The sequence below is a fragment of the Lissotriton vulgaris genome, chromosome 5 (assembly GCF_964263255.1).
Source record: "Lissotriton vulgaris chromosome 5, aLisVul1.2, whole genome shotgun sequence".
NCBI classification, from domain to species: domain Eukaryota; kingdom Metazoa; phylum Chordata; class Amphibia; order Caudata; family Salamandridae; genus Lissotriton; species Lissotriton vulgaris.
In genome coordinates, this window is record NC_141693.1 from 1832654884 (window position 1) to 1832675263 (window position 20380).

Consider the following 20380-nt stretch of genomic DNA (forward strand, 5'->3'; position numbering starts at 1 on the left):
AAGAAAAGTCCATGTCTAACTATAAGCTTGAGTAAAAAGCCAGGTCTTCAGCTCTTTTCTGAAGCGCAAATAGTTGGTTTCTAGACTCAATGAGGTGGGCAGAGCGTTCCAAAATTTTGGTCCCTGTAGTGAGAAACACGACCCTCCTGTCCGTTTGCATCCGAGACTAGGAACCACCAATAGATTCATGTGCATGGATCTTAACATGTAGAAACCTTTGTTGATGTGCATTATTGGAGGACCTTTAGAATAAGTAGGAACCACCCAGTAGAATGAAGACAAAAAAATGGTTGCAATGTTAGAATACCAATGAAGTACTGTATGAAGCCACGCAGGAGCAATAGAGGATTAATCCCGACACAGGCCTTGCTAATCCACCAGATGTATGTCTAACTAGGAGCAAAAAAGTCCCATACCTAGTAGGCACTGTTAATCTACCAGAGAGTATTATGTGGTACACTCGGTGAACATATATAGGGATAGTTACAGCCCCGGCATGCTTCAGACGACACTGATACTAGGTAACCAAGAAATAAAGTAGAAATAGCATTTTCTTTTTAATTTAAAAGCTCAAAAATACCAAGTAATGTTTTAAACACACAGTGACACGATGGCAGATAGAATCTAATTTACAGTATTTACAGTTTTTCGTCTTTTTTTTAAATTGCAGATTAGAAATTACATTGTTTTAATGAAATGGGCTTATGGAGCCAAACTGTGGCCACTCCACCCATCATCGCTTCATCTAAGGGAAGAATAACAAAATATAACCAATTAAATAAAAATAATATAATATTTAAGTTCATTATTCAGCATAAAGCGCGTAAGGCAACTCTAATAAAGGTTGGGGGCAAGGGCAGTTGCTCCCCCCTTCCCACTATTTAAATACAAAAGAAGGAATGTGCTGGGAAATGTTCTTGCTTGGAAATAATATAGTTGATCAAATGCTTCAGTGGTAGCTGGGCTTAGTCTGTTATGGATCCAAAACCCGGTCATAGTGCAGAATCCAACTTGTTTTGCTTAGAATATCAATTGAATATGCATCCACGCCACTGCCCTGTGTGGAGATCATTGCACAAGGCAGCTTCCTTAGGACTTACAATTGTGAGGCAATATTACTTCCAAATAGTAGTTACAGCTCCAAAACGTAGCCAAAGGTGCTTTCTTTGAGAGAAAAAAGGAAGAATGGCATTCTCCGGTGAACCAGCCGTTGCCGTCTTTTGCGGGAAGGGTTTGATAGATGTGAAAGAGAATCGCAGCCTGCCAAGACTAGAGAATACCATCACTTACAGGGAATCTCAGTCTATGCATATAACCCCCATAAGTAGAAAAGGTAACTGCAACATTCTGACTGAGGATAACATACCCAACACTGCAACTCTGAACTTGTGGTGCAACTTAGCACAGAAATGAATCTCATGTGCAGCGGAGAACTGGACCACCTGACCCAAACAGACATGTTGCTAGTAGAGGTAGAATTCTGGATGAATCCTCAGGTGACTTCTTGCTCTTTCGTAAGATGTAGTTTTATCTACCCTCTGCTGCAGTCCTGTACAGCCCTCCGATCCACTCATGCTTAATTTTCGGCTAGAGAACTCAGTCTTCCGGTAGAGTCTTGCTCATCTCTATGACGTAGGCTTGCTCCTTCATAAAGTCTTACTGATCAGATGTGTTTTGTAATGCTTTGTTAGATGATCACTCCTCATAAAGCGCTTCTGACATTGGGAGCATTCAAATCGCTTATCACCTATAAAGGAAAATAACTGTTAAAGGTTTTTGCCACTTGTTCTTAACATATCAGCTCTTATCAGGGACCTACTTCTCCCAGACAATAAGAGAAATGGGACAATTAAACGGTTTAAGCTTCACTATAGTTTGATGTCAAACTTGTTAAAACATCCAAAATAGAGTGAGTAAAGCCTTTCCTCATGAGAGGCAAAGCATATAGGCAAACACATTACAAATGTTACAAGGTAATAGAGATGGCCATTTACCTGAAATACAGGAGCACCCCCAACTTTCAGACCCCAGATGCTCTACCATACAACATTTTATTCAATTCTGTTAACCGTCTCCTCAGTTCTGCTCAGAGAACAGTGTCTAAAAGCCATTGGGTATAGTGTTTCAATCTTACTGCAAACCCATTGACAAATCTTGTGGGTTAAATTCTCATGTAACCTACTTGGCGATAGGAGGACAGCAGAAGCCAAGCATGGACTGGACCTATACTACAAAGTGAAACTGAGTCGATATCTTTACAACAAACCTGTGTGTGTACGGGCGTGCCTCTGTAGCTCATCGCTGCGTGTGAACCTCTTCCCACACACCACCCAGTTACAGACAAAGGGACGCTCCCCAGTATGTAGGCGTACATGTGCCCGCAGCAGCGAAGTCTTCCGGAACGTCTTGCCGCAATCTGAGATATGACAAACATGTCTCTTCTTTCCTTGGTCCTGCGGTCTGAGACAACAAAGCATACAGGTTATGTTAATCTCTAACTGTAACTATACACTAGAAAACATTTTCTGGCCCAGTAGTATATTATAGACAATAACAACTATTGCTACAGGTATCTAACTTTCAATTAACTCTAGATCCGCTCCATGTCTTGATCACATATATTTAATGATGGCTACTACTTTCGGACAAATAGCTATGAATCTCTCAACAAGCTGAAAAAGAGAACGGAGCAAATAGACTCCTGAACAGAATCATTATCCGAGAAAGCACGCTGCTTAAACATAATAGCAGAGGTATTCTTCCTGCCACTACAGTTACAAACATGATTATAAAAATGCAAACAAACTAGAAAATAAATCCAGGATTTCCTTCCACAATTTTTATGTTTGAAAATCTCATAATGGGATTCTCTATTAAAGGTATCTTCTTCAAGTTCACAGACACTGAACATTGTTGCCCATGTGCTTGAACCAAAGCACTTTTACAAAAAGGAGAAAGAAAATCTACAATTAAAGGCCACATTTTGTATCCTTATTCATATTTTATATGTAGTTTATTAAAGCTGCATTAAATACTTTAAAAAAATAGTAAATTAAAATTCTTTAAAAAACATAAAGCAGATTTTCTTGTTAAAATACTTTTCGTTTTCACTTTAAAGGAAAGGCCTGAACTAGCACCCTAACCTGAACCAAGGTTTTCCACAAATCTGTTTTTCAGCATAATGACAGTTCGACACGTCTTAGTACAGAAAATAGAGAGGCAATGGAAAACACCTACCTAAGAACATATTAAAAATGCACATTGGACACTGAATAGATCACGTGGTTCACATACTACCAAGACATGTTCCTCTAGGGCTAGGACTTGCAAGAAACCTTTCGGCGAAATACCTACAGGAATTCTTATTCCAAGATTCCTTATATGGGTCGTGTACGGCGCCACCAGCCTCCGTCCTGTTTTCGAAGATGGAGTCTGACTGACTAAATCTCTGAAAACAGGATGGTGGCTGGTGGATAGTATTAAAGAGAAGTGACTTGTGTATGTGAACCACAGGATCATGGTAGGACTCTTTTTTTGGCTCACGTTGCACCTGTTTATAACAGATGACGGACATCTGGCCCCTGACTGAACAAAATATTTTGTCATCAGGACTCACAAGTGAATGACTAAAATACCTTCCATTTTATGCCAAGAGGAATCTTGTGTGTCCCAGTGGTTCTGATCTCTTGCCCTGATGAAGATGGAAACCGTTGGCTGCGCTCTTTTGGAAGTACACAATAAAGTAAAACAATTACATCAACAACCAAGACCCACAAGCATCTATTGAGTGTCCAAGGTCTGTTGTTAAATGCGTTCTTAGACAAGTGTTTTCCATTGCCTCTCTATTTTCTGTACTAAAACGTGTCTAATATATGGTCAATGTGCGGACCATTGAGGTGGGCAACATATGGTCTGTCTCTTTTTGTGACTACATTAGGCGGTGCAGCTTTGAATTTCCTGGCTGCTTTCCTTTCTTGTACAGTGACAGTTAGCCATTCAGTTCAATTTGTCAACCTATTGATTAAAGGAGGATCTAAACATATATCCATTTATGCATTCGAAGTCACGATTTAATACCAGGAGGGTCTACGTGATTTTAAACATCAAGTAATATGGGCCATTATCTAACTAGAGGTTACAGCCATAACAGATAAATAATACGCTAGGGAATTTAATATAAGCCGCTGAAGTGGATTATGTTTAGTATTTTTATGAGAGAAAAATGTAACCGCCCCGTTTTTTTTATAAAAAAAACGTAATCATGTATATATATTTTTATTATAGCCACGAAGACGCGCTCCAGTATCACATTAGATCACCTAAATCAAGTGAACTTGAGGTGAGATGTTGAAATATAAACTATCGGGTTCACCGGATGGGTGGTAAACCATAGATAGGTGAGGTGTATAAGTTAGTTACACAAAGTATACATCAGTATTTAAGAGGGGACATCTTGAATACAATGAGTAAGGGATGGCTACCCCGCACACTAAATATTAGTAATAACCATTTCTCCATAACATTGGGGGAATCTGATTAATATTGTACCACCGATTGATAAGTGGCCTACTCCTTTTTTGGATCAGAAAAAAAGATCTATAGGTAATATAGTAACAAGTCCAGTAATAAATTAAGTCTGGATTTATTGAATAATATGTAACATATCAATATGTAAAGTTTGCTATCAAATTTTTCTACTTTAGAATATAAGGCACACTTGGTGCATCACCTAAAGAGTTGAGTTGGAGCAACAAGCAACTGAGTGCTTTTGCACCTGTGAGTTGCTCAATCATTGAAAGAATAAATGGGTGAATGGTCCCATTGGAGCATGAATGAATATAGTGAGCTTGAATGGTATTTAGTATATAAACCTCAGTACGGACGATTGCAGCAGATTAGAAGATGTGTGGGGCACTAATGATATATTTTACAATGAGTTTTATAGATCTATTTAGTATTGATAATTGCCCTCTTTGTTAAATGCAATATCGTTAAGATCTGTTTAAGGTAACAATGTTTTTTTAAATAGGATTTTAGATGGGACTATTTTTAATTGTATAGATGTAGGGTGAAATTCTTTCTACATATGTCAACATGTCCGTCCATCTTTTCAATCTAGGTATACAAAGATTTAAAACACTTGTGGGACACATTAAATATGGAAAGGAATGAATGAAAGCCTTTGTCCTGAAGAAGGTGGCCTGATTTACCCACGCTACCGAAACGCTTCGAAGCATGTTACTCTGTCAAATTGGGAAAAGACAGCAACCACACCAACACAGGAAATTGATCCCCCTGGGGGGTGCTGCATATTTCATCTAAATTGACATTAACTATGACAGATTTTATTGTCTCACTATATTGCTTTCCAGGGAAACGACTTGCTTAAGGATTTCTTGCACTATTGACTTCTAGATGTATTATTGTGGGTTTTAATGCAGTTTGTACGAATTTTTAAGAAATATTATTTTGCATATGTTTTTTTGTAACTGCTATATTGTGTATTAAATATCTTGAATAAGTGCTTCAGCATCCCGAATGGAATTGTAATCCAATATTCAGAGAGTGATTGTGATTGCATGTAGGGAATACGTGTGTTGATATCATGTTGAATATCTCAAAGGGATTATCTTTTTTTAACCTACTAAAAAACTGTAAAAACAAACCACAGGCTGGGGATCAATGTCTTGTAGCTTGGTGAAGGGACATCATTCAGGGAAATCAAGACCACCTGGAACACCAGCACCCGCCTGCCGAGTCTAGAGGACCCTGTGAGGAGGAGGAGAGCATCTGGAGGGAGCATGGTCCAGTTAGAGATCCTGGTGAGTGGAGCTCTACACAAGGTGTGAGAAAGTGGAAGTTCCACTGCTCGGGCAGTTGCCTGTGAGTAGATTAAATTTAGTGACCCTGTATGCTAGGGGGAGGGGGTAGGTGGGTACCGTGAAGAAAGCTGCTGTTGCAAAGATGGAGAAGAAGGCCTCTTCATAAACGGTAGCCTAGATGTTGAAATCTTAACAGGAATTGTATGCACTGAGCAGAACAGCCAAGCAGCTGGTTTGTTAGAATCACCATCTTTTAAACTTCAATGATTTTTCACAAGGAGCAGTAGAAACAAGCAGTCTAAGGGTTCTGCTATTTAGGAGGTGGTAAGGTACAAGCAGAGCCACTGGACACAAGTACTGGCAAAGCCAACAGGTCTCACTGTGAAATGGCTTAATCTAGTGCTTAATTTGGAAAAGAAAGGGTGTTGGTTCCGAAAGCTCTCCTCAGAAGTCTGTGACCTGTTCAATTAAATGTCAGTACCCTTGAATACCAAGGCTAGTAGTCTTAAATCCAGACACTTACTCCTCTTTTATCTCGCTTTTGCAGATTTCTGCTTTCTCTTTGTGACGGTTTTGTAGTCCTTCTTTTACTGAGTCTTTCCTATGTTTCTGTTTTCCCTCTGTTACCCTTGGTAAATATCTGATGCAGAAAAATAAGTGCTGGCCCTCAAAAAAAAGCTCACAGGCCCCACAGACTCAAATTAAGCACCAACTTTACCTGACCTTCTGGCTTTGCCAATAGTTTTTGCTAATGCTGTTTCCCCTCAGCAAAAAGACAAAATACAACAATAGAACACAAGAACGAGACACTTGAGAGGGACCTAGTGCTTGCAGTTGTATTGTATTGTAATTGCATATACATAGTGCTTACTACCTGAGGTGTCAAAGTGTTTTTTCGGCGAGTAGCACGCTACTCTGAAACCCCTAAAGGATTAGTGTTGAATTAGTATAGTGAAATATAAAAGTAATTTGAGTAGCAGATAGGTTAGACAGTTATTTGGATTCAGAAGGATAGCGGAAGGATAGAAGAGGGAAAACATTTTTTTGTATTTATATAACGCTTGTTACCCCTCATACCCAATCAATTAAAGCACTTTTTTGGCAAGAAGCACGCTACTCCGGAAACCCATGAAGGATTATTGGTGAGTTAGTATAGTGAAATATGAAAGTAATTTGAGTGGTGGATATTAGTCAGTTATTTGAGGTGAGAAGTATAGCAGAGGGAAAAAGGTTTGTATTTATATAGCGCTTGTAACCCCTGATGGGGTGTTGAAGCGCTTTTTTGGCGAGTAGCACGCTACTCAGGAACCCATACATGATTAGTGTTGAAAATTAGTATAGTGAAATATGAAAGTAACTTGAGTGGTGGATATGCTATTCAGTTATTTAGATAGAGAAGGGGATCGGCGGGATAGAAGAGGTTTGCATTTATGTAGCGTTTGCTACCACTGATGGGGTGTTGAAGCACTTTATGGGCGAGTAGCACGCTACTCTGAAACCCATAAAGGATTAGTTGTGATTAGACCTGGTATCTTTGGCGTGGTTGCCCCTGACTTTTTGCCTCTACCTCCTGTATTTTTGACGCTGTGCTGGATTTCGTTTTTGCTGGTTTAGATGCTGTGGGCACTTTGCCACTGCTGATCAGTGTCAAAGTGCAAGTGCTCCCTAGGTAAATTGTTATTGTGATTGGTTATCCATGATTGGCATATTTGTGTTACCAGGAAGTCCCTTGTAAAGTGCACTGAGTGTGCTGGAGCTGGTGATTCAAATGCTACTAGTGGGCCTGCAGCACCGATTGTGCCACCCACATGAGTAGCCCTAAAATTGTTTCCAGGCCTGCCACCACGGTGCCTGTGTGCAGTTGCTAACTGCCATACTGACCTGACCAGTGTCCACACTGGCCAGGCCTAACCCTTCCCTTTCTGTACACATTGGACACCCCTATAGAAGGCCCTAGGTATCCCCCTGGGCAGGGTGCAGTGTATGTGAAAGGTAGAGCATGTACTAGTGTGTGTGACTTGCTCTGGTAGTGAATTACAGCCATTTTCGTTTTTCACTATTGAAAGGCTATCTTGCCATTAGGCAATGATGGGGAATGCTGTATATAATGTTTACCTGCATATCTTCCCATAGGAGCAAGATAGAAAATAAAAGTCTGGTATCCCTGAACTCAGAATTTAATAACCCATTTTTTAGGAAGGATGGTTTTTAAATCCTGTGTTTGAAAACAGCACTTTTAGAAAGAGGCTGTTTTCTTGTCTGACCTATCTGTGTGCCCTGGCCTGTTTGTGAATTGACTGTCAGGTTTGTGAGTGACAGGGGCTGGGCTGGCTCCCAGAGGCTGAGTGAGTCATTCCTGGGCTGAATAGCTCCATCTGCATCTTGAGTGGTGGGGGGATATCACCTGGGCCTGAATAGGGCTGTGCCTGCCTTCCACAATGCCGGCTCCCCTCCTGCTGGGCGTCTGACGACCCTGCCCCTCTCTCTCAAAGGAAAGAAGAAGTCAAGTAAACAAAGTGCTCCAGGACTGACCTGAACTGGTTCTGACTAAGCCAATGCCTCTCTGCCCTCAGAGAACAAAGTGAATATTGGTATAAAAAGGGCTACCCAGACTTCAGAAAATTAGATAATTCTTGAATCAAGAGGAAACCTCTGCCAAGGAGAAAAGCTGAATGACTGAAGAGGAAGGACTGTCCTGCTGTATGTTTGTGGGCTGAACTGCAGTAGCTTTGCTGCAAAGGAGAGGGGAAGGTCTTTGCTGTTGCTGTGTCCCCTTGCTTGAAAGATCTCAAAGGGCCTGAGGAGAGCTGGCCTCCTGTTCAGAAGTCCCAGGAACAAAAGGACTTCACCCCCAGCTTCCCCCCCCCCCCGAACTCTGCTGTGCGAGTGCAGACCTGCCTAGAGTGCTTGATCCATTTGTGGGGCCTCTGGAGGTTGTTGCCTGCCGTTTGGGGAGCTGGAAAAGAAGAAGAAAAGAAGATCTACAAATTTGCACGCATCGCTCGCGGAGCGCATCGTCGACAGTGCAAGTGAACTCCTGTTGCCGCGAAGATCGTTGCAGCACCTGTTGCCGCTGCAAGAACCAACGCATAGTTCGCTTGTGGAGCACATCGCCCCGGTGCGGGAAGATTTCTGTTGCTGCGAGTATTGTCGCAGAGCCTGTCGTCACTGTAGGAAATCGTAGCTTGCTTGCGGACCGCATCACTTCGCTGCGAATATCGCCTCAGAGTCCAGCGCAAGCGCATCGAGGGATCGCGGCAGAAGAGGATCAACGCTGTGCCGCGCATCACCGCTGCACTGGAGATCGATGCCGCCCCGAAGATCGGCGCATTGTGCGAGACGCATCCTACTGGAAAACTTGCACGCCGGAATCCACACAAGGTATCGCATTGCTTCCCACAGGGACCGGATTCGTCGCAACACCCCAGCTGCGTGCAGCGGGGTTGTCGCATCGCCTCCCCAGGGTCTTAGAAGTGACGCATCGCTTGTTTTTCGCCGCTGCAGTTGCCGCTTGGAACTTTTGACGCATCTACAGGTACTTTGGGCTAAAAGTGACGCAACTGTGGATTATTTTGCCGTAAACCCTAGAACACTTTTAACATCATATTCTTGAACTGTGTATGTTGGGTGTTTGTCGTTTTGGTCTTGTGGAGTTTAGATAAAGATACTTTATTTTTCTAAACTGGTGTAGAGTCCATTTGTAGTGTTTTCACTATGTTACTGTGAGTGTTTGTACAAATACTCTACACATTGCCTTTGATAAGCCTGTCTGCTCTTGCCAAGCTACCCAGGGGGTGAGCAGGGGTTATCTAAAGAGTGTGTCCCCCTTGCCCTGACTAGAAGCAAGGGTCCCTATTTAGAGATTGGTAACTACCTCTGCCAACTAGAGACCTCCAGATCTAGTGTAGCACACTACTCCGAAACCCATAAAGAATTACTGTTGAATTAGTATAGTGAAATATGAAAGTAATTTGAGTAGTAGATAGGTTAGTCAGTTATTTGGAATCAGAAAGATAGTGGAAGGATAGAAGAGGAAAAAAAGTTTTGTATTTATATAGCGCTGTCACTGAAAGCTGACCCGATCACGGTACTGCCGCTAATCACCATCACTGTTTTTAAAATCGCCGAAATCTTTCAAAATAACTGCAATTGAACAATTTACTGCCAGTAAGACTTACCCCGCACTCCTGCACCCATTGACACCTGGAAACTCCCGCATTCTCCCTGGTCCACCACAGGAATTATTCACGATTGTTGTGGAGGGAGGCGCGGCACAGTCAACACTTCCGGGCTAGAGGGGAGGAGGGCGGAGCCTACTGAGCCACCTACTGCATCCCATAAAAGCCCAATGTCACACTCTACGTGCGTGGACGTGTGCCGGCGGCGCGCCAAAGGCAAGCCCTTCTGCGCCAGTCTGCACCCGGCCGGGACCAGGGGCCACAAGCCCTGGTCGTCCCCCCACCCGAGGCAGAAATTACAGCCCCAGTTCTCTACTCAAACTCAGAGGAAAGACGCCCGCCCCTTGCCTTTCCTCATGGAACCCAGATGAAAAAAGCTTTACCTGCCCACACTGTGGTTACCAGCCCCACCCTGACCCCCCAATTCCAACCATACAGCGCCACATGTTTCTTGTAAACTGTAGATCACTCCCCAAACATTCCCTCCAGATCTCGTTAATCTTAGATGAACTTAAACCCGATGCGCTGTTCCTCACAGAAACCTGGCTCCATTCAGAGTCCGACCCTGACATCACTCAAGCCCTACCAAGAGGATACCAAATCCTACGTAAGGACCGCTCAACTGGAAGAGGTGGTGGCTTAGCTATCATCTATAAAGAATGCTATGACTGCCGCAGCTCCCCCAACCCAATATCCAACAGCGAAAGCCTCTCCTTCTCCCTAGATTTCTCCCCCACCAGCACATTCTCAGGAACGCTCATATACTACCCACCTGGGACTATGGGCCAATTCCTCAATTGTCTGCCCTCCTCTATAGCCAACAGAGCCTGCAGCCTACCTAACTTCACCCTTCTAGTGGATCTCAATATTCATTTTGATGACCCCACGGACCACGCGGCCGTAGAATTAACGGCCAGTCTCGAAGGAAAAACAACTCCTACAACTAGTATTGAAACCTACTCACTCTAAGGGTCACCTTCTTGACCCCATCTTTAGTACCTGTACAGACCTCCTAGTTGGCACACCCTCCCCCCTTCCGTGGACAGACCATCTCTTGACACCCATCTCCTGAGTAGCCCCTACTCTGCATCCATCTCCACCTACAGTTCCCCGAATGGATCGCAACTTTTCAAAACTTACCCACACACAGTGGCCAACAACCCTTGAATCCCCGAGACCTCCCTGCAACTCTGACCCCATTCTAAGTAATGAGAATTATAATAGATGGATAAACCAATCATTAGATTCAATACTGCCAATAAACCACATTGAATTCAAATGCACCCCCAGAACGGCCCCCTGGTACTCCCAGGATCTACGAGGTATGAAACGCCAATGTAAAAAAACTGGAAAGAAAATGGCGTTTAGACTACTCATCCTCTCAAAAAACCGCATACTGAATTGCCATAAAAACGTACAAAAGTGAAATTAGAAGCGCACAAGCCATCTTGTTTGAAAATAAAATCAGTGCTGCAGCCTCAAGGCCTAAAGAAATATACCAGATCACAAAAACCCTTCTCAAACTCCCAGAAAAAACCCAGATATCCATAATGCCCAATCACGCTGTAATGATATAGCCGAGTTCTTCTATAACAAAATTCACACCATCTATTCCTCCTTCCCCCACGCTCAACCCCCTCTTCACAAGCTGAGCCCACTGAGCCAAGGTTCCAACCTTCAGTCTCCCTGGAAACCCTTCCCCGTTGGACTCCACTATCTTACAATCCATCATGGCGCAGGTCAAATCTGGCTCCCCTAACGACCCAGCACCCCCGCACTCCCTGCGGACTATCTCCACACATATTCTCCACACTATCCTTGATCTGATCAACGCCTCTCTTGCCACAAGCATCGTCCCCCCCTGTTGGAAACGGGCAATGGTTAAAGCCCTCCTTAAAAAAACTAACCTAGATAAAAAAAAAAAACAGGAAACTACCGACCCATTTCCTTACTGCCCTGGCTAAGCAAAATCACTGAGAAAGATGTTAACAACACCTTGACTGAGTTTCTCGAAACAAATCACCTGCTAGACCCCTCCCAGACAGAGTTTCGACCCATGCACGGGACTGAGACCGCTCTCCTCGCTGTGACAGAGGAAGTCAGGATGATTACGGATCAAGGAGACCCTGGGGCCATTATACTCCTGGACCTCAGTGCCGCCTTTAATACCGTAAACCATAACATCCTGCTGCTCAGGCTCATCAATCTAGGAATATCAACAAAAGCTATTAAATGGTTAGAGTCCTTTCTGTCGGACCACTCCTTTCAAGTCTTCGAGGGCGAAATTACCTCCCCCAGCAAACCACTCAACTGCGGTGTGCCACAGGGCTCCTCCCCGAGCCCTACACTTTTCAATGTGCTGAGATCGTTTGCCCATTTGGAATCAAAATCATCTCCTACGCAGACAATACTCAGCTAGTGGTGGCTTTGAACCACCCCCAATCCAGGCCCAGTGACATGAGGAGCTGTTTAGAAGCAGTTTTCTCATGGATGACTCCGTCTTGTCTCAAACTGAATGGAGACAAGACTGAGCTGATGGTGCTAGGCAACTCCCCACACCATTCTATTTGACTCAATATGGCTGCCTTGTCTTGACCTGCCCCTATAGCCAAGGATACAATTAAGAGCCTGGGAATCTGGCAGGACAGTCACTGAACTTTAACTTCCAAGCAGTCAAACTCTCAGCTACCTGCTTTGGTATACTCAGGCTCATTCGTAAAATCCTCCCCCTCCTTCCGTTCAAGGCAAGACAGATCATGATTCAGGGCCTTATGCTCTCCCGCTTGGACTTTGGAAATGCACTCTATTTGGGGGCCCCCCAAGCAACCCTAAACAAGCTTCAAGTCATCCAGAACTGTACTGCACGAACCCTCCTCCAGATTCCTCGTCGCCTCCCCGTAAAATCAGAACTAAGATCCCCACTGGCTCCCAATTAGGAAAAGAATCAAATTTAATAGCATGTGTATTGCACACCGTGCCTTCTGGAGAAAGGGGGCCATCAATAATCACTCTCTTATTTCACCCTTCTACCCAAGCAGGCAGCTTAGATCTGCCCATGCCTTCAGTGTCACAGTACCCAAGATTCGGAGAGCCAGGTGCGGGGGCCGAACGTTCTCCTTTAATTCAGCGGTACTGTGGAATTCCCTCCCTCTTCACCTCCGATCAGAGCCCAACCTGCTATCTTTTCGTAAAAAGCTAAAAACCCTATTATTCAGTAAATAAATTCAGTTGAACCTTTCAATCACACATGCCAGTCCGCAGCTCTAGGACACCTCAGGGTAGCTATTGCGCTTTATAAAAAATCACTTTCATTTCATTTGATTGTTACCCCTCATACCCCATCAATTGAAGCGCTTTTTGGCAAGTAGCACGCTACTCAGGAAACCCATAAAGGATTAGTGGTGAGTTAGTATAGTAAAATATGAACGTAATTTGAGTGGTGGATATTAGTCACTTATTTGGAGTGAGAAGGATAGCGGAGGAAAAAAGGTTTGTATTTATATAGCGCTTGTAACCCCTAATGGGGTGTTGAAGCGCTTTTTTGGCAAGTAGCATGCTACTCTGGAACCCATAAAGGATTAGTGTTGAAAATTAGCATAGTGAAATATGAAAGTAATTTGAGTGGTGGATATGCTATTTATTTATTTAGATAGAGAAGGGGAGCGGCGCGATAGAAGAGGTTTGCATTTATATAGCGCTTGCTACCGCTGATGAGATGTTGAGGTTTATGGAGGTGGGTGACCCAATATACCCTTGCGAGCTTGGGCTAAGATATGATAAATGCAAATTGCTTGCAAGGGATTTTTTCTGGTGTCTATTGATTTAAAAACGATTTAGTAACAGGAAAATGATCAGGCTTGACTGGCTTAGACAATATGATCAACTTAAATTAATTGAAAAACCTGTTTTTAATCTAATTCCACATTCATTACTTAAACAAAGGAGTAACAACTCACTATAGAAAATGCTACACGGGGAGTAGTTTTGTGAAAAAAGTTTTATATATCACAATTCATTTCATGGGGTACAATTTTGTTAAAAAAACAATAATCAATAATCAGCAATGTACAAGTGGATAAGACATTTATCAATTGTTCTATAAAGTCCACTTGCGTTGTAGTCCACTCTTGTTATAAGTAATCGCACAACGAAACAATGTCAATGTAACCAAAAAGTAACGTTGTATGGAACTTAATCAAATATTGAACAAGAAGAAAAGATGTGGACTGATGTGTTGACATTTCGGCCTTATTGCCAAGAATTGCTATTTCTTTTAGCAAAACCTACATGCAAAGGTAATTGCGATTCTTTAATAGCTATTCCCTAATATTCGCTATTAAGGAGTCGCAGTTGCTTAGCTTGATGCATGTGGCAGTATGTCCCCTAGAAGAGAGGTTCTCACGGAGGGTCACCACCGATGACTTTCCACAAATGCCTTGCATTACAGATGTGCAGGGACCTACGCAGCAGAAGTCCTTCTCCCAATTACAAGAATTAGCCTACACCAGTGCTCAAGGTACAGTTTGCACCTCTTGCAGTGGAAGCATAGTCGAACGGTGAGTAATAGCTGGCGACTGTGAATGATGTCATGAAAGCCTCATCTGTTTTAGAGAAGGGGCTGGGCAGCGCACCTGCATGGTCTCATAGCTGCCAAGGGTTCAGATCGCTTATGTGTGATATTTTCATAATTTCAGTACAATTATGAGTGACATTCAAAGACTATGGGTGTTAATTTCTCGTGAGCAAAATCAAGAAATGAAGACGTGGGAAACAAATATCAGAAATTATACCCATTTGAGATCTTTAAAACTGCTGAAAAGCACCAGAAATGGAAGGGCACTGTGGGAGCCAAATGTACCAAATAGGATGTGAAAGGCGCCAGCAGGGTTAACGGACACATTTTCACTCTGCAGTATGCAAAAGCACAGCTAAGGACTTTGCTGCCATGATGAAACACCTGGAACAACCTCTTTTTGAGAATCCTAAAGGCCATTAGGTGCATGATCTTAACTTCAACAGTGGAGACATGACACCAGCAGTTAAGCCAGGCACATAGTCCCGTTTTTTTTCCAAGTGCACTCTGACTCAGCACAGTCAGATCAGGACCATGCATCAGATTGCAGGAACTTCTATCGAGGACCTAGTCTTACTTTGCCAGTGCGCATAGCAAACGTTTACCCATTTGCATGCAGTCATGCCCTGCTGGAGGCTCCCTGGCCCATTCTCATAACAGTCTGATGGGCTCCTCAGCAAGCAAACATGCCTGGTGGAAGTCTGCCCGTATACCGGGTTTACTCCGGGTGCTGATGGGGGCGTGAATCCGAAAGCACTGAAAGAAGCAGTGGTAGAAAATTCAAATGAGACACACAAAGCGCTGACCAATAGGAGTCAATGGTGCCAATGAGTCTTTGAGAAAGGTGAATTCAAGGGGCCAGGGCCCATTACCAGGCATCCTGAAATAGATGGCAAGAAGTTGTCATTGGTGGAGGAGATCGTGATCCACTGTGAATAGGAATGGCAGTGGAGCGACTAACAGAACAAGCATTTGCAATGCAATAGGTCTCGCATTAGGAAAGTTTGAGCTATTGGTCTTGTAAATGACATTTTTTTTTATTTATGTGTTGGTTTTGAAAATGGCTAAATTAATAGCTTTGTCATTTACAATGCCAATAGTTATAACTTTCGCAAATGTGACACCTATAGCATTTGTAATGCAACATATGTTGTATTTACGTGACTTAGATGTATTGATAATAAAAAAACAATAGCTTAATATTTTTAAATAATTAATACTTAAATAAAAGTGATTGTAATTTATAATGGCAATAGCTTAAACTTTTGTAAATAACTTTTGTGAAGATTATGTTCAGTGTATTTTATTGTGACGAAAATCCAAGAACAGAAGTGAAATATTAACATCTTTTGGTGACATTTGTGATAAAGCTGGATACATTGAGAGAACATATTTGAAACAGTTGTTGTTGAATGGTTGCGCAGATTGATGCTGGGGTGGCGCTGAGTGGTGCTGTGGTGGTGCTGAGTGGTGCTGAGTAATGCTGGGGTGGTGCTGGGGTGGTGCTGAGTGGTGCTGGGGTGGTGCTGGGGTGGTGCTGAGTGGTGCTGAGTGATGCTGAGTGATGCTGGGGTGGTGCTGAGTGATGCTGGGGTGGTGCTGTGGTGGTGCTGAGTGATGCTGTGGTGGTTCTGAGTGGTGCTGCTGAGTGATGCTGTGGTGGTTCTGAGTGGTGCTGTGGTGGTGCTGAGTGATGCTGGGATGGTGCTGAGTGGTGCTGGGGTGGTGCTGGGGTGGTGCTGAGTGGTGCTGGGGTGGTGCTGAGTGGTGCTGGGGTGGTGCCGGGGTGGTGCTGAGTGATGCTGGGGTGGTGCTGAGTGATGCTGGGGTGGTGCTGAGTGATGATGGGGTGGTGCTGAGTGATGCTGGGGTGGTGCTGTGGTGGTGCTGAGTGATGCTGTGGTGGTTCTGAGTGGTGCTGTGGTGGTCCTGGGGTGGTGCTGGGTGGTGCTGGGTGGTGCTGTGGTGGTGCTGATTGGTGCTGGGGTGGTGCTGGTGTGGTGCTGGTGTGGTGCTGGTGTGGTGCTGGTGTGGTGCTGAGTGATGCTGAGTGATGCTGGGGTGGTGCTGAGTGGTGCTGGGGTGGTGCTGAGTGATGCTGAGTGGTGCTGAGTGGTGCTGAGTGGTGCTGTGGTGGCGCTGAGTGGTGCTGTGGTGGCGCTGAGTGGTGCTGTGGTGGCGCTGAGTGGTGCTGTGGTGGCGCTGAGTGGTGCTGTGGTGGCACTGAGTGGTGCTGTGGTGGCACTGAGTGGTGCTGAGGTGGCGCTGAGTGGTGCTGAGGTGGCGCTGAGTGGTGCTGAGTGGTGCTGTGGTGGCGCTGAGTGGTGCTTTGGTGGCGCTGACTGATGCTTTGGTGGCGCTGAGTGATGCTTTGGTGGTGTTGAGTGATGCTTTGGTGGTGCTAAGTGGTGCTGTGGAGGTGCCGAGTGGTGCTGTGGTGGTGCCAAGTGATAATGTGGTGGTGCTGAGTGATGCTGTGGTGGTGCTGAGTGATGCTGTTGTGCTGCTGTGGTGGTGCTGTTGTGCTGCTGTGGTGGTGCTGAATGATGCTGGGGTGGCGCTGAGTGATAATGGGGTGGCGCTGAGTGATAATGGGGTGGTGCTGAGTGGTGCTGTGGTGGTGCTGAGTGGTGCTGTGGTGATAATGTGGTGGTGCTGAGTGATAATGTGGTGGTGCTGAGTGATAATGTGGTGGTTCTGAGTGATAATGTGGTGGTGCTGGGTGATAATGTGGTGGTGCTGGGTGATAATGTGGTGGTGCTGAGTGATAATGTGGTGGTGCTGGGTGATGCTGGGGTAGCGCCGAGTGATGCTGGGGTAGCGCCGAGTGATGATGTGGCGATGCAGAGGGTAGAAAGGCACAAAAAGCGAGTCTAACAGAGGGCAGAAGGGCAGAAAAACAAGGGAAAAACGAGTCTACCAGAGGGCAAAAGGGCCCAAAAAAACGAGTCTAACAGGGGGCAGAAGGGCAGAAAAAAAGGGAAAAACTAGTCTAACAGAGGGCAGATGGGCACAAAAACCAGTCTAATAGGGGGCAGAAAGGCACAAAAAAACGAGTCTAACAGAGGGCAGAGCTCGGAGAGCCAAGTACCATCTGCAGTCTATGGCCCTGCGTACAGCTATTCTGCAACAGACAGGTGGCTTTTAGGAGGCTATGGGTGCTATGTGGGGTGTTTGGGGCGTTAGACCAGGGATGTCCGAGATTGAAGACTGTACAGTGTCAATTCCGGGACCCTTGGCATTCTGGGCAACCTTTAACCGGCTCTCGTGTAGCTTCTTGAAAGCCAAATAGGAAGTACCGAAAGAATGTACTTTCTCGTCTGAGTTCCTTGAAATCTGCTGGCCAAGCACTTCATTTTACATCAGGCCACTTCCTCGCTCTGTCAGTGTGTTCCTGTCTCCCAGCAGCTCTGTTCACGCACTTCGGAGCACACTTGGGTATGAGAGCTGCGGCACCTTCCCTCCCAGTTCTGCCCGTGGGACCCGAGACAGGTGGCCAGCAGCATCTTTAATATAAGAAAGGACATTCACACCACACTGGGGCTAATGCCAGCTTCTTTTCCTTCTGACGATATTTAATTAAAAAAGCCTGCGAAAGTAAAGAAAAATAAACAAGTAATTCAAGCGCAGCCGCATTTTACAGTGGAAGTTCTGAAGCTGCCTGTTTGTGAGGTCACTCTACGTTTCAGCTGCTGGAAACTTACAACAATTTAACTGACCTGAGCATATCTGTTGAGTGGGCGACTCCACTTAGCACCTCCACAATCTATGTTTAATGTGTCTTTTAAGTAGTGTGTGCATGCGCTCTGCTGCAGTGTTAGCACTGCCGTAGGTAAAATAAACAAATAAGAAAAGTGTGGGAGGAGCATAACAAGGCATAGGAAGGCGAAAGGCATGCCTCATTCAACTGTAAGGAGCATGAGACTCCCCCACACTCATCATTACAAAGGCACTATGTAGTAAGGACAGGACAGTGTTGCTGTGTTAGCGAGCATGGGAAGTGAAGTGAAATGCTCCCAACTGAATTTAAAAAGAACAAGCATGGAGAGAGAAGAGAGAACTGTGGAGCTGGGGACCAGTGTTCGAGCCTTGGCGATGGCTCAACATCTGTAATTATTAGCAGATCTGGCACTTTTTAAATTAAAAATAAATAAATAAACAACATCTCGGAAGGAGTGGGAGAAAGATAAAATGAGTTAGTTAAAAAAACATGTGACGGAAGTGACCGGCTGTTTGGAAAGTGAAAGCGCAAATCACATGCTGAATGTTGCAGAAAAGCATGTTGTGACAGCAATAGGAACAAGTAGATAAAAGAGCCTGGGGGGGAGCGAGCGAGGGAAGGTAAAGCATATGCGGAGTAGATAAAGAATGTTGTAGGGGGGGGGGGTGGGGGAGAGAAATGCGAGACACGGCCTGGCAGCCGTGAAAAGTGCAAAGGCGGGGGAGTGGATCCCTTTGAAGTGAAGCTCTCGGAGGCAGGCGGCTCGGGAGCAAATGGTAAGCGCGTTCACGAGCACATGCACTCGATGTAATCCGCCTGGTGGTTTCAGAGCTTGTTTTGCCCTCAATACTCTCGTCCTATTTTCGCTTGCGCGATTAATAGGACGAGCCCTAAAAAGTAGTTCCCTAAATGTGAGCAGGGGAAGAATACAAGTCAACCAACCATAAGGGTCACAAAAAGGCTATGCTCCAAAGGAGGGATAAACAGAGGAATGGGAAAGCAAGCCATCAAATAACAAGAAAGCAAATGAGTGACAATAATGCCATCCAATGTTAACCAAGGGTCCTGTTCTAAGCCCACTCTAAGTTTTTGCACTGTCTAGTAGTTGACTAAATAAATAATCACAAGCATTGCCAAGGAAGCCAAAACCTCAGGTCTTAGCATGCATACAATTAGTTGTAACTGTTATTCCCAATGTGAAAAGCACCCCACTTGAATAAGAATAAAAAATATATATAACTAAAGGAGTGGCCCAGCAGCAGAGGTACACCAGCCCCGACGCTGAAATGCACTCCTTGTCAGGTGGCCGAGCACAAGTAATCAGGCAAAATGCCGTCCCTCGCAGTGCTGGACAGTCAGTGGATGATGTGGCCTGACTCACTGCCTCATGCTGTATGCTATGGTGGGGGGAAGGAAATTGTGACTAACACCTGAACGGACCAACTGTTAAAGACAGTTGACCTAAAGTATTTGTATTTATGTATATATTTATTACGAATTTTCTAGAAAACAAGAAGCGGCGAGGCAAAGTGGTCTCTAGACGAGACCTAAAACAAGCGTTGGCAAAGCGGATAGGTCTGTCAATGCGTATTTTATTTTCAAAACTGTTACTGGGAAGCTGCTGGAGCCTCGTCAATGTAAGAAAAAATGGCTGAGGTGTATAATATTATTTTTGTCTCTACAAGAACTTAGTGCAATAGTACTCCACAGCACTGACAGGAACTACTTTGTGGGCAGATGTGCCCTCTGTGAAGGGGTCAATCACAGTAAAGTTAGCAATGGCTGCAGTGGGCTGCCCAGTTGCCTCATGCTGTAGTGGGTGTAAGGAAAATGCGAGCATTAACATAACAGACCAATGGATGAAACGGTCTGGCTGCACTCGAGACCTAAATTAAGCACTCAAGGATCTCCCACGTGGAAGGAAAGTAGAATAGGAGAAATGCACAGGAGAAGAGGAGCAGGAGTGAGAAGATATAAATGCACAATATAACAATGAAAAAAACATGCCCCAAGAATCAGCACTGTGCTCGGAAAGAAAAGAAAAGCAGTACAGTATACAGTGCTTCAATCCTTCAGGAAGCGTCAC

At 44.5% G+C, this 20380-nt stretch overlaps 1 protein-coding gene across 2 annotated transcripts in view; it reads right to left on the bottom strand.

Moving 5' to 3' along the window:
- Positions 1–533: 533 nt before the first annotated feature.
- SP2 (Sp2 transcription factor) overlaps positions 534–20380 on the bottom strand; it is a 156700-nt gene continuing 136853 nt past the window's right edge. For both annotated transcript variants that reach the window (XM_086924295.1, XM_086924294.1), the window contains exons 6-7: positions 2267–2460; positions 534–1747 (exon numbers count right to left, since the gene is read on the bottom strand). In XM_086924295.1, coding sequence (XP_086780421.1) covers positions 1647–1747; positions 2267–2460 — 295 coding nt within the window. In that variant the 3' untranslated portion in view covers positions 534–1646. The remainder of the gene's footprint in view (positions 1748–2266; positions 2461–20380) is intronic.